Source organism: Tupaia chinensis, unplaced genomic scaffold (assembly GCF_000334495.1).
Source record: "Tupaia chinensis unplaced genomic scaffold, TupChi_1.0 Scaffold000146_1, whole genome shotgun sequence".
NCBI classification, from domain to species: domain Eukaryota; kingdom Metazoa; phylum Chordata; class Mammalia; order Scandentia; family Tupaiidae; genus Tupaia; species Tupaia belangeri.
In genome coordinates, this window is record NW_006159616.1 from 11,436,205 (window position 1) to 11,451,052 (window position 14,848).

General features: G+C 52.5%; 1 protein-coding gene across 1 annotated transcript in view; it reads right to left on the minus strand.

Annotated features, from left to right (window-relative positions):
• Positions 1–14,848, minus strand: part of TNFRSF8 (TNF receptor superfamily member 8) — a 102,502-nt gene that overhangs the window by 72,607 nt on the left and 15,047 nt on the right. The window contains exons 2-3 of the mRNA XM_027770673.1: positions 7,162–7,249; positions 1,481–1,597 (exon numbers count right to left, since the gene is read on the minus strand). Of these exons, the coding sequence (XP_027626474.1) occupies positions 1,481–1,597; positions 7,162–7,249 (205 nt within the window). The remainder of the gene's footprint in view (positions 1–1,480; positions 1,598–7,161; positions 7,250–14,848) is intronic.

Consider the following 14,848-nt stretch of genomic DNA (forward strand, 5'->3'; position numbering starts at 1 on the left):
CAGGACTTGAACTGCGGTCGACTACATGGGAATCCAGCGACATAGCCACTACACCAACTGCTGGTCCCCCAATAAATATTTTTTTTAAAAAGGCAAGAAAAACCATGGAGGAACTTCAAATACATATAACTAAGTGGAAAAAGTTAGTCTGAAACAGCTACAGACAGGGCTAGCCCCACAGCCTCAGGTGAAGGGAGCCAGATCCTGCGTGACCAACCATGGTTAGATCCCAGCCCCAGCGGGTTGAAAAACATGAGGAGGGAATCAGCAGATGGCATAACGGTTATGTCACTAGATTCGCGTGTAGTTGACCACAGATTGAGTCCCAGATCCAGCGGCCTAAAACTTAGGCCAGGCGCATGTACGTGCCCAAACTCCCAAAAGGAGAAGGTATTAGGGTGGGACCATCCACCCTGGGGGTGATTTCTTGTTTCTTGTCTCTCTCTCTCTCCTGTGAGAGCACGTGACCTATAGTAAAAAATCGCTCTCTAAAAAAAAAGGAAAGAAAGAAAGAAAAGAGAAACACGTGGGACACAAGTATGTGGTGGCCCCGAATCTCGAAGGGTAGAGAAACGGAGAAAAGGACTGCAGAGTAACCACGCCCACCAGAGAGGTCTTTCTCTCATTTATGAATGCACATGTCCTCTGGCAATAAATGAATGGATAAAAACACTAAAAAGAAATATCAAAAATCATAAAATAGCCTCATGGTTGGCAGGGCTGAGAGGAGGTGAGAATTGGTAGGAAGGGACCTTTCTGGGAGGAGGTGGCGACGTTCTGGAGTTAGTGGTGGTGGCTGTACGTTGTGAGTATACGGAGAACCACTATTTTGTAACTTTACAAGGAGGACATGATTACATATGTGGATATCATGGTGCAGTGGCAATGTGCTTCCCCAGCAGCTCAGATCCTACATGGCAACCACGGTTCACATATTCACCCCAGTTCACCTACGATACACGGACACGGGTGTGAGCACCCAAGATCCTACAGGCTGGGGGACTGGAGAGAGGGGCTCACAATGTGACTAGACCCTGTGGAGGGTGCTTCTCTCTCGCTCATGGGTGCACATGCTCTGTGGTCTTAAAAAAAAGAACAGTGTCAGACCAATAGCTCAAATCCCACTTCACAGAGTTTTGTAACTTTAGAACACCTCTCAACCTCACTCATGCTCAGAGTCCTCCCTGTAAAGCAGATATCAAAAGAGAATTCTCTTTAGGGATGTTGCGAAGATTCAACCTAATTAATGCGAGTTCTTCACCTCAAGAAAGCATGCTAAGTTTCTAAAGAGAATGGATGTAAATGATTGAGACCGGCAACAATTTACACACCTACAGAGGTAGGCGGAGGTGCCCGGGGGCAATTCTGAGTTCTAATGCCAAATATTGACTCCCCTGCCTTCCAAATTTTCCGTCTCTCCTCTAAGTCTGTCCCCCCAAGCTCCCTGAAAGGACCCCTGGAGAAAGAACAAGGCCCTTACCTCGTGAACAGGACACACAGGGGGTGCAGCGGCCAGACTCACTCAGGTAGTAGTCGCGCTCACACTGCTTGGTGCAGTCAGCAGACGTCTGCGGGCACGGATGCATCGGGGACAGTCCTGGGGAAAGAAGCAGAAAAGCTCTAGGCCAGGCCATCTTGGCAAAGGCTCCTGCCCCCCCAGGCTCCACTTCTCCCTAAATCCCTCCCAGCTCCAGCCTCAGCCTCCCAAACATAGCAGTCCACCTCTTACATTACAGATGGAGGCACTGACGCCCAGGAGGGGCAACCCTTGCCTAAGCTCACCTAGCAGGCAGAAAAGGCAGCACTGGTGTGAGAAGAGCCTGCCAGGCTGGGGATCCTAAGGCTGCCACTTGCCAACTGTGGCCTTGAGCAAAGTACAACGGCCTCACTTGCACTCTGAAGTTGATAACATACTGCCTCCTACTGCTGTGCTGAGCAGTCCCTGCCACCCAGAAAACACTGCATGAGTGCTGGTTGTCAGCGTTATCAGCAGGGGTCCTATTTCACTCCAGGAACGCAAGGAACCTCACCCGGCCTGAGGCCTGCCAAATCACCTCGCAATCTCTGCCTCCCCTTGCAAGGGGCAGGAGATGCAGGAGTTGATACTGACAGGGTCTGTAGGGCCTTTGGCCTGCCATGCCACACTCTGTCCAGGCACGTTTCAGCCAGGATACCTCCAACAGCTTGCTTCCATGATGAGCACATGACTCCAGCAGGCCAATCAGAATACTCTATTTTCCTCAACATTGTGACTAGTTCATTGTGGACACATGACCCAGGCATGCAGTCAATGAGCCCATCTTTGAGGGTTTCAAAATAGAGGTCTGGAAAGAAGTCTTCTTCCTACCAGATTCCTGGTTGAAAGAACCATTTCAGCCCAGAGTTGTCCAGGTCATCACTGCTGCAGCGTGGGCAATGGCAGGACCTGCCCAAAGCCAGCAGAGTCCAGAGATGGGGAGAATCGGACTCCTGAGGACACAGTCCAAACCTCTGAATTTAGGGTGCCCTCTGGTATTGTGCCTATTAGTTCTCTTTTGTCCTGTTTGGGCCTAAGAAGAGTTAGGCTTCTGTTAGTTATGCTAGAAGGATCTAGGGGTTTCCAGTATTTCTTTGGCATATCTGCAGCAATTGTAATATGATATGAGAGCATCTGTGGGCCCAGCCATGGAAGCATGTGTTTTCTAAGACACTGTGCTCCTCAGGGAGCATTGGGTTCGATTCCCAGTCCAATCTCAAGGCCGGGCACTGTGGCATACACCTGCAGACTCAGTGACGGGGAGACAGAGGCGAGTGGTTTCCAAGGCTGGCCTGTGACATGGCCAAGCCCTTTCTAAAAGTAGCTGGCCATGCCTGCAGTGCCCGCTGGGAGGCTGAGACGGGCGATCGTGACCTGTAAGACTTTGTCTTAGGGAAAAAAAACCATGGGAAAGAATGTCTGTGGTTTCTGTTGATGACAAAACTGTGTATGACAATTACTGCTGTGCCCTGTTGCCTTAATTCATGACGGAAGGTTCATTCGAGTTCATGGTTCCCCTGAGATTGCCCTTGGAAGTCCATGGACCCCAGGGTTATCGTCCCTGCTTCAGAATAATATGCAAGGACCTCTCAAAAATACCAGCAGCCCAGGGGCCAGCTGGTGGTGTGGTGGTTAAGGCAGCTAGATCTCACACATGACTGAACAGTTCAAGTCCCAGTCCCAGCCACTGGAAAAACATGCCAGGGGTGTGTGTGTGTGTGTGTGTGTGTGTGTGTGTCCCTAAAATCCTGAGATGATAATGAAGAAGGGACTGCAGCATGGCCATGTCCCCCCAGGGGGTGATTTCTCACTTTCTGTCTACTTTCTCTCTCTCTTTCTGACTCTGGCAAGCACATAAGCCTTAAAACAGTTTTTAAAAAGAAAAAAAAAATGTAGTGAAAAACCTACTATGTGCCAAGCCCTGTGCTCAGGTCTAGGGAGCCTGCAAGAAGACAGATGATGAGCAGGTCATGATAGGCAGAGAAAGGGGTAGGAAAGTGGGACCCAGAGCAGACATCTGAGCTGGACGGTGGTCAGGGAGAGCCTATGGTGAGGTCAGGCCTGAGGAATGAGGAGGACTTGGTCACGCACAGACAGAGGGTAGAAGGGGGCCAGAAGACTCTGCAAGGGGGTGACCCATGGAATGAAGTCTCAGAGGGCAAAAGGGGGCCCAGCACACTCGACTAAAGCCCAGAGTTCAAGAGGAACAGGAGTGCTAGAGGGTCGGCGAGGGCAGCAGCTCTCACGCCAGCTGTGGGTGCAGGTGCAGAGCTGGGCTTTCTTCAGGGGCAATGGGAGCCAGGAGACCCCCCGAAGTCCTCCTCCACCTCCTTCCTGCCCGAAGCCCTTGGAGGAACCCCAGTTTCTGGACAGGATGGATTGTACCGCCTGGCCCCAAACAAGCCATGTTCTCTGCCTAACACGGGCCATGTCCCCACACCTGGGCAGGCCTCAGACATCTGCAGGGGCACCCCTTCCTGCAGGGAGGGCACAGGGGGAGGGCGGCTCAGGAGGCAGGTGGAGAACAGGAAGGAGTCTGCGGCTCCCCACAGGCTCTGCTCTCCTGCCTCCACTGCAGCAAATAGGGGGAAGGGTCAGGCTTTTGCGAAGAAGCCCAGGTTCCAGTCCCTGCTGAGCTTACTGGTACATGACCTGGGCAAACCCTGACCCCCTCCAGTCCCAGTGTCCTCCCTGGGTTTCCCATCAGGATCCCAGGGACTGACGCAGTGAAGGGCTGAGTGTAGGAGCCAGGACACAGCGAGTTCCTGTGTGGGAGTGGCGGCGGTTGCTGTGTGGCCGCGCGTGAGCTGCTGGCCAGGGAGGTATGGAAGCAGAGGGCTGGGGACCGGCTGTCCGCAACACCTGACATCACAGATCTGGGAGAGACCACAGGTTTGATGCCATCTACACTTCTCTATATCAAAGGTCTCCCAGCTTCCTGCCTCTCCCAGCAGCCCGCCCACAGAGGAGCCGGCCACATGGCCCAGAGCGCTGATTGCAGGTAAATGTCAGAAATTTCCCCGAGAGACAGAGGGAGGGTTTTGTGGGTTTTTCTTCTTTTTTTTTCCCCATATAGAACTGCCCGGAAGCACAGGGTCAATAAACTCCAGCAAAATGCCCCGTCCACCACACCAGCAGGGGATATGCCGCCTCTCAGCACTGGGCCTTGGGGATGAGGAGGGAGAGGCAAGGCCTTCCTAAGCCACAGCTTAAAGTGGAGGGGGCCCCGGGCAGGTGTCACACTCTCTCTGGGGCAGGCTGGTGGGTCTCCTGGGAAGCCACAGAGCACTGTGGAGCATGGCACTGGGAGAGGAAGGGTGAGAATCCTGACGAGCACCCAGGAGGAGGCGCTGGTGAGGGAGGGCACCTGGAGGAAGGGACGCTGGGACTGGGCACAGTGGGGACGGGAGGGCAGGGATGTCCAAAGGCCCAGAGACTGGGAGGTGAGCAGCAGCTCCTGTAGAAAGGCCTAAGGGGAAAAAACTAGAAAGCGACAGTATCAGAATGAGCAATAACCGTCCACAGGAGGGAAGAGGAGGTGAGGGATGGAAAGGGTGACAGTGGATGGAGGACAATGGGAGGGAGGGGGAGAGGGTGGTGCTATGAACTAAACGGTGTTCTGCCCCCCTTCACCCAAATTCATGATTTTAGCAGAGGGAGGTGCTGGGGGACCCTGAGATGGGGCCTGAGCTATCATAGAGATGAGGCGACACCCCTTTGGAAATAGGGCTTTTAGGAGGTAATTAGGTTAACCGAGGTCATAAGGGTGGAGCCCACAGGATTGGTGGTCTTACACGGAGAGACCTCCCACCATGAGGAAGTGGCCATCTGCAAACCAGAAAAAGAGCCCTCACCAGAAACCAGACCCTGCTAGAACCTTGACCTTGGACCTCGGAGCCCCCAGAGCCGTGAGAGCAAGCCTCTGCTGTCTGTGCCACGCCGTCTACAGCGTTTTGTTACAGCAGCCCAAGCAGACTAAGACCCACGAGTGGTGGGCAGGGGCCGGGTGGGAGGGGAGACTGGGTAGGAGCTGGGTGGATGGAAGAATGAGCAGGGGGGAGCTGGCCAGTTAGCACCGAAGGCCCGAGCACTAACAGGCACACAGGGACCCACCTGACCTATCATTTGAAACCACACAATAAAGGTGAGAAAGCCCAATAAAGTCCTACTTCTCCCTCTACAATAATTGCTTGGAATCATTTTTGGAAAAAGAGGATATACAATTCTTTCCCAAAGTGTTTCTGTCTTTCGGCAGCCTGAGCAGGATTGGGTCAGAATCTCGTGTTTGCCATAAAGAGGCCACGAGTCTAGAACCCAGCATGTCCGCCCTGTTCTGGCCACATATCCTGATGACCTTGTGCATCACAGCCATCACCACCCTCCAGGCAGCGCAGCTGAGAGCATTGGACATTGGGTAGACAAGCCCCCTCCTCTCCTCCCCACCACCAAGGAGCTCTCCAGACAACACTCACCTACCTCCAATGGCCTGCGGGTCACAGCAAGTGGCAGTTATGATGAGCCAGTCACATCCAGAGACTCCCTCCCAACTCTGCTGGCATAACTAATGTCTTTCCTCCCCTGGGACAGTCTCTGTTCCCAGAGACTGTTCAGAGACCACAGCTCATCTTTATCTCATGTCCACCCATCTAGGACCCCTGGATTCAACTGGGGACTTCCGATGACAACCATGGGGGAAAGAAATGCCTCATGACTCTATTCTGGTTGCTTACCCCTGTGGCCTGAGGATATCTGCAGAATGGGAATAATGCCACTCATCCCTGTTCTAGAGGGGTTCCTGCCCATCTAGTAGGAGCCAGTCACGTGTGGGTGAGCCTTCCAGGAAGTCCCCTCTGAGCAGAGAGGTAGGTCCCAAGAGACCTACGGCCCAGGATGTCCTGGGACACGCGTATGTTCTGGACTGGAGCACATGAGCATTGCAAAGGGCTTCCAGGCACCAGAGTGAGGGGCTATTGGGGACATTGATAGCTCAGACAGTGGCGTCATGGACTCCAGGGCTCCAGGCCGGGCCGGCTCTGCCATTTCCCAGCTCTGTGACCCTGGGCAAGTTACTTAACCTTGCTGAGCCCAACAGCCTCATCTGCAAAATGGGAACAGTAGAGGGAAATGTGAGCACTTGGTGAGACGCGAGCTCCAAGACAGGCCTCCTTCCCTGCAGCAGCAACAAACCCGGTGTCCCTGCTCTACTGGCCCTACCATTCCCGGACGGTCCCCAGATCCTGTGACATCGGGGTGGCCTTTGGAAACCTGTACCTAATTATGACAACGATTGCTGCTCTACTTTCTCCACTCATCAATCCACAAGGACTGTATCTTAAAGACAAAAATCACCCCCCCATTTTCATTTTCTTGTTTTTGTTTTGTTTTGTTTTGTTTTTTGCTATAGGGCATGTGAGCTTACCAGAGAGAGACAGAGAGAAAGAGAGATAGGGAAAGCAAGAAATCAACCCCCAGGGGGTCGGCTACACCACATTCCCTTCTCCTAGGTGCCCGGCATATTTTCCAAGCTACCAGGTCTGGGCCTCAAACCGGGCACTCGGCCAAGTGCAGTCCAGTCGACCTAACTACCGTGCCACTTGACTGGCCCAGAAAATCCCCTTTGTCCTTATGCCCTAGGCCCCACTCACCCGAGGGGCAGCGGTAACAACACCTCCCGGCAGTCTTGTCATAGTAGTTGCTGGGGTCTCCGTCACAGGTCGCTGTGTGGGCTTTATCCTGGGGGTCAGACAAGTTGGTGAGGTCAGGTCGGTCCCAGACATCCACGCTCCCCTCCCCCTCCAGTCCCAGGAGGCCTGGTACCCACTTGCTGGCAAGGCCAGGCCTGAGATGGAGCCTCGAAAAAAAAAAAAAAAAAAATCTGACGAAAACTGCCTTTAGGCTTCTCTATGAGGGGTGGTGGCAACTCTGGCCCTCCCATGGCTCAGACCAAAAGCAGAGGCGTCTCCCTTGTCTCTCCCCACCCCCATCTCTCATCAACCCATCAGCAAGTTCTTTTGGTCTTCCTCTTACCATCATCCCTACTGACCCCACCCTGTCACAGTCACCATCTCCTCTCCCTTAGATTCACACAGGTACCTCCGCCCTGGTCTCTAGGATGGACCCAGCAATGAGAATTTCTGGTAAACTTACCTGTGGAAGTCTAAGCTGCCCCACAGAAAAGCACACAGCACCCAAGTGTGTACATCCCCTGTGCGGCTTTGTTTTCGGTTGGTTTGTTTTGTTTTTCATGGGGCACTTGCATGAGAAAGAGGAGGGGAGAGTGAGAAATCACCCCCAGGGAGGATGGCCTTGCCACAATCCCTTCTTCACTCTCCTCTTGGGATTTTGGGCACACAAACACACATATCCAGAGTGTTTTTCAAGCCGCTGGGTACGGAAATTGAACCTTGAAGTCAGGCATGTGGGGTCTAGCTGCCCTAACCACCACACCACCTGCTGGCCCCGGCCACTGCGCTGTTACCACACACTGCAGCCAGCTCCCAGAGCGACAAAGAGGGCCTTGTCTGTGCCCCACATCCTCCCTTCCCACACACTCCCCCAACAGGTACCCTCTACCCTGACTTCTGCTCCACAAATAGGTTCAGCCCTTGCAGAAGGCTTCTTTAATTCAATATTATATATATTTTTAAATATTTTTTTAAACTTTATTTATTTATTTTAATTTGACCAGAGAGGAATAGAGTGAGAGAGAGAGGGAAAAAGAGAAAGCAAGTCACCAGGTCAGGTCCGGGACTCGAACTGCAGTCGGTCACGTGGGAGTCCAGCACCCTTAACCACCACGCCACCTGCCAGTCCCTAATTCAATATTACATTATAAGAAGCATTCACATTGTTACAAAGAGCCATCTTCATCTTATCCATTGCTTTGCAGCATTATAACACATCACACAAACACACAGAACTTACTTATCTGTTCTGATCTTGATGGACATTGGGTGTCAACCTTTTTTTTTTTTTTTTTTTTTTTTTTTTTTAGGGTTTTTCTCAGCGGCCCCCAGAGAGGTAGAGAGACAGAAAGCGAGAAATCACCCCCAGGGGGGCTGGCCACGCCGCAATCCCTTCTCCTCCATTCTCTTCTCAGGATCTTGGGCACACATGCACACGCGCCCAGCCTGAGTTTAAGCCACCGGGTCCATTTGGTGCCCAAATGTACACATTTGTGTTGGATATATACCTGTGAGTGGAAATACTAGATCATGAGCTATGTCTCTCCTCTGCTCAGATAGATTCTCCATTTAGTTTTCTAAAGTAGCTGTACCAGTCAGCACGTCGTTACGGTATACGAGACTTCTAACTGCTCTACATATTTGTCAGCACTTGGTGTTGTCAGGTCTTGAAACTTCAGCCATTTTGCTGAATGCGTTGTGATACGTCATGAGGAGTTTCATGGGGTTTTTTATTACTTTTTTAATTATCAGAAGGCACATGCACTTACCAGAGAGAGAGAAAACAAACACCCCACAATCCTTTTTCCTCCATTTCTCTACCCCATCGGGAGTTTTTGCACACATGCACACATGACAGCCATGTTTTTCAAGCTGTCAGGGCCAGGATTTGAACCACAGCCATGTGTGATTTGGCTTTCTTTTTTTTTCTTTTTTCTTTTTTTTAAGAATTACTTTATTCAACTTTATTTATTTATTTTAATTTGACCACAGAGGGACAGAATGAGAGAACGAGAGAGAGCGGGAAAGTGAGGAAGCAAGCCACTAAGTCTGAGGCTTGAACCATGGTCGGCCATGTGTGAGTCCAGCATCCTCAACCACCATACCACCTGCCGGCCCCGTGATCTGTCTTTCTTAACCACTGAGCTACAGGGCTTTGTTTTCTCATTTTCTTTTAAGAATTATTTACTTAACTTAATTTTAAAAATTATTTTATTTAACTTTATTTATTTATTTATTTATTTGTTTGTTTTAATTTGAACAGAGAGGGACAGAGTGAGGGGGGGGGTGAGAAAGGACTCAAACTGAAGTTGGCCACGCGGAAGTCCAGTGCCCCCAACCACCATGCATCTGCCGACCCCAACTTAATTTTTATTACAATTTCTTTTGCTATAGGGTATATGTGCTCACCAGAGAGAGAAAGTGAGAAAGCAAGTTACCAAGTCTGGAACTCAAATCGTGGGCAATCATATGGAAGTCCAACACCTTAACCACCACGCCACCTGCTGGCCCCTATTTTTATTTATTTATTTATTTTTATTTATTTTTTAATGACAGAGAGTGTGTTCATGAGAGAGAGAGAGAGTAGGAATCCCCCAGCGAGGTCTGGTCACACTGCAATCCTCCTTTCCTCCACTTCCCTACCCTGTCAGGATCCTGGGCCCATAGGCAGGCACCCAGTGTGTTTTTCAAGATGGGGCTGGGATTTGAACTAAGCACAGTCATGCAAGATCCAGCTCCCTTTGCACAACCCTTAATTGCCACACTTCAGGACTGGCCTGTTGTGTTTTTTATTTGCATTTCCCTGAGAAGTAATGTTGTTGGGAAAGTGGAGAAATCACCCCCAGAGGGGATGGCCACACCACGATCCCTTCTCCTCCACTCTCCTTTTGTGATTTTGGGTACGCCCAGTGAGACTCAAGCCACCTGATCCAGGACTTGAACTGTGGTTGGCCATGTGGGAATCCAATGCCTTAACCACCATGCCAGGAGTAAGAGTTTTGTTTTGTTTTGTTTTTCCTACCAAAATCCCCCACGTGCTTCCAGGGTTCTTTAAAAGGACAGCCGCTGCATTGTTAGGAAGGGTTCAAGAGAGGAATTTCTCTGGTGAGATCCTGGGGAAGGAATTTTATCCTTCCTGGTTACTATGGCTTGAATGTCCCTTCAAAATTTATTTGTTAAAATTTGGCTGTGATGAGATTAAAAGAGTAAAAGCTTAATCTAGCCATGATGTTGAGAGGAGGGGTCTTTGGGAGGAGATTAGGACTAAGGTCATTCGAGAGGGGCCCGTGTGATTGAAGCCTGGTGGGTTTATATGGAGAGGGGTTGAAACAAAGACACATGGACACGATGCACCTGCTCCTACTGCCACCTGCTCTGATGCAGGAGACCCTTGCCACATGCAACCCTGGGCCTCGGACCTCCATACCATGAGCTAAATAAACCTCTGTTTCTGTAAGTTACCCAGACTTAGCTGTTTTCCATTATTAGTGACAGAACAGACTAGAACACTATAAGAATGACAAAGAAGACCAAAATGGGTCTCCCCAGAGACATGAGAGAGAATTCTTAAGAGTGAGGAAAGGGGAGAGGGAGGGAGAAAACTGCATTCCACTCCCATGTCTTCAGCCTGCAAGACAATGCCTGGCAGAGAGGACATGGACTCTTGTGGGATGTGGGGCTTTCCTGGTTCTGGGAAGGAAAGCAGATGCCATTGTCCTCCAGGAGAGAGGCCTGGCTGGCCTAAGGGGGCTCCCTGACTCTTCACTCGAGGGGACAGGGAAACCAACAGGCGAATATATTTGGTGTGGTCAGGGAGCAGCAAGGAGCCAGAGTGACTGGCAGGTGGACGCTGGGGATGCCGGTTACAGCATTCATTTTTCTATTTTTTTTTTTTTTTTTTGCACATCTGAAACATGTCACCACACTAATTTGAAAGAGTAACTACAACCTGACATGTGCACAACACCGTCACAAGGCACTGGTGTCTCCCTTCCAATGTCATCCGGGTTCAGGGTCCTGAGAACACCTTCCTACCTCACCCCCACACCCAGGCCCTCCCTTCAGCATTCTCCAGGCACCCGGGGGGCTCCTGGGAGCCTCTCCCAGGAACAGGGACCTGCCAGGACAGCGCAGAGTCTTCCTGACCTGTGGCATCTCACCGGGCGAGCTCGGAAGCCGATAGTGGGGAGGGCTGGGGTGTGAGGGCTCACCCTGGTGTGCCTGCTGAGTGTGTGGGAGCCCTGGGCCCTCAGCCTGGGTTCCCCACCTGCTCTGCCTGCTCACCTCCTTGACAGCTATGGGAGTTGCAGTGCCATGGGCTGGGCCCAGCTCACTCTGCTGGAGCCTCGGGCAATCAAGAGGAATCTGGCTGCTTCCTCTTACCCCAGGTACCACATCTTGGATTGACAGAAAGGTGGGGGTACGGAGGAGAATAGGGAGCCCATGGTGGTGGGTATCAGTCCCGAGTCTGACCTGGGTGCCTGTTTTCACACAGCTCCTCCACACCGCCACTCGTGGGGCCAGATCACCACTTTATGTTATAGGTAAGGACTGCAGCTCAGAGAGGGGTAGGCACTTGCCCAAAGTCACATAGCAAATAAATGTAGTGAGGAGATTTGAGCCTTCCTGTGTCCCCAGTTCTCTCCCCTCTCAGGGTCATGGCCTGATCATCTTTAAAATTTAAAAAGTTCAGCGAACTGAGAAGGGCACCATTTCACCTCTGTGGTCTTCATACCAAAGTCCATGCTCGGGGACCAGCAGCTGGCATAATGGCTATGTTGCTGGACTCCCATGTGCGTGTGTGCCCAAGATCCCGAGAGGAGAATGGAGGAGAAGGGATTGCAGCGTGGCCATCCCCCCGGGGGTGGGGGGTGATGTCTCGCTTTCTGTCTCTCTGTCTCTCTCTGTCTTTCTGGCGAGCGCACGTGCCTTATAGCAAAAACCTCTCCAAAAGAAAAAAAAAAAAATCCATGCTCTAAATCAAATCATAAGGAAACGTCAGACAAATCTGAACAGAGGGCCTTTCTGCAAAACTCCTGACCGGGGGGGGCTAGACAGTAGCGTAGCCAGATCTACATGAGCGGGTCCTAGGTTTGCGTCCTGGGGCTTCCCTGAGCACTCCAAGCACGCACCTAATCCCGGCTGGCTGAGTTTGAGGGGGCCTGTGATGTGGGGATCCCGTTCAGAATGCCTCTCTTGCTCTTGGGAGAATTATGTGTATTCATAAACCTGGAGGGGAGAACAAGGCAAACGTACAAACCAGCATCTAGCTATGACACATAAGTAACTGTCTGGAGGAACCTACAAGCTCAGCGGGTGGCCTCTATTTCCCACCGTACTTCCATGGCTTGCCACCAGAGGGCACTGTCTTCTTGTAGTCCGTAGGTGGGCCAGGATCCCAGTCTCTGTCCAGCACCTTCCCCTCAGTCCCAAGAAGGGAGAAATGGACAACTTGGGGTCCCATTGTCCGTGTGGGGTGTGTCTAGGAAAGGGTCAGCCCCTCTAACCTCATGGAGGGGCTGGGCCCCAAGTCCCCTCAGTGGTTTGCAGAGAGGTGGGGGGAGGGGGATCCAGATGGAGATGCAGCTCAGCCCTGTCTGGCCTGCCCACTCAGATGTCCCCAGGTCATGCCAGCAGACACGGGAAATTTTTGCCTATGATGTCATTTTTTTGTAAAAGCCCAGAAAACGGAATCGATTCGGTGGACACATTGTAGAAATAATGGCAACAGCAGTTTTTGAACCAGCAGCCCTGTGAGACCTACTCCCAAGGGTGAGGAGCCTGCCTGAGTACCTGTGTCGTGTGGCCAGCCAAGGTCAGAGCCAGGTCAGCCGATTCGTGACTTCCACACCAGGGCACCAAGGGTGACCGGGACAGAACTGCCCTCCAGCAGCTGGGTGGAGACACCCACACCTCCCAGGGTGTTCTGTGCCCCGAGCTCACGCCCCAGCCCCACTCACTGCCCTCCCCCAGACATCTCCCCTACCTGCCCCCCACGACTCCCCACCTCCCATTCACACACGCCCCTCACCCATCCCAGCTCCTGGCAGAAAAGGCAGCAGCAGGATGTGAGGCGGGAGCCCCGAGAAGCTGACCCTCTGGATTTCGAGGACCTGCCATTCCCCTTGGCTGTCAGCCCACACCCTGGAAGGCCCAGTTCCTGCTGTCCCTGGGGCAAAGGAGAGACCTGCTCTGGTTCCTACCTGGGAGGCAAGGGGGTCAGAAATGGGGGAGTGGGAGGGGGAAGCCCGGGCACTGGAGGGGGGCTTTTGGGTGGGGTTCCCCGGCAGGTTGGAGGCAAAGGCAGGCATCCAGGGGCTGATGAGCTGTGCAGCCGCGGCTCAGCCTAGGCGGCATCAAGATAAGGACAGTGGCTTGAAACCTCCCTCCCATTTCTAGTCCTGTCTATTTTCAGGCTGGTTTGGTTTTATGTATAAAACCTGGTAAATTTCACTTCAAAAGCCCCACCTGGTCTCCGGTGAATAGAGGAAAAGGGGCTGGCCACACTTGTGGGAGCTGAGGGGGGTGGGGGTGGGAGGTTAGAACAAATGCAAAATCCCCAGGGGGCCAGAACCGGGGTGAGCTGGGCAGGTAACCCTCCCCTCGCACCCCACCCCAGGGATCCCCACCTCCGGGCACTGTAACACCTGATTTCCCCCAGGTGAGGCACCGCACCAGCAGATCGGGAACTTGCTGGAAACGCAGACTCCCTGGGTCTGCCCAGACTTGCGAGATCCCCAGGGGACTCAGGCCCACCTCAGAGTGTGAGCAGTGCTGTTCTAACAGAAGCTGAGCCAAAAAGAATGTCCAAACGCCCTCATTTAGCTCCTAGCAGGAAAAATCATCCTAATAGTCAACGACGATCAAGCCATTTTACAGGACGGGAACCTGAGACACAGGGAAGTTAAACTTGCCTGAAGTCGCACAGAGAGGGTGTGTTAGAGCCAAGATGTGCCTCAGCCATCTTGCACACACTCTTATCCACCAGAGAGGTAGATGGGAATGGGGGGGGGGCCCTGTAGTCAGGGTTCTGAGACTCCCCACTCCCTAGGAGAGACTAACTGCTTTTAGAAATGCTGCCTTCTCCCGGTCCCTTTAACCTGCCGTTTATCCCCAAATCCATCTTCCCCACTCCCGACCTTCCTGGACCCCACAGTGGCTCTCCAAGGATCTCCTCACTTCCACCCGTCTTCCACATCCTACTCACAGCACAGAGGCCAGAGGGATCTCCTGAAAATGCACACCCGACCATGGCCCAAGAGACCCTGCCCCACCGGCCCTGCCCTCCCCATTTGCCTGTGGATCCCCAGGCCCCTCTTCCCACTGGCCTTCTCCCTGTTCCCTACTGGCCTTGCACTCGCACCTCACGCCCTCGCCTGCTGGCCTTGTACTCATTGCTCCCCTCCCCAACGCATTTTTGGCCATCAGTGCACCCTGGGAACCTCGCTCATGTGTTCACGTGGCTCCCTCGGGACGCCCTCTCTGGTCACCTCTGTGCGGGTCAGGCTCAGCAGGCTACAATCACCTGTTCCCTTGCTCAGTGAGGCTATTGGCACAAGTCAGTGTCTTGGTTGCAGGACTGAGGTCCCATCGGCTGACTGCCACTGAGGGTTGTTCCAGAGGCTGGCACATCCCTGGCCGCCCCTCC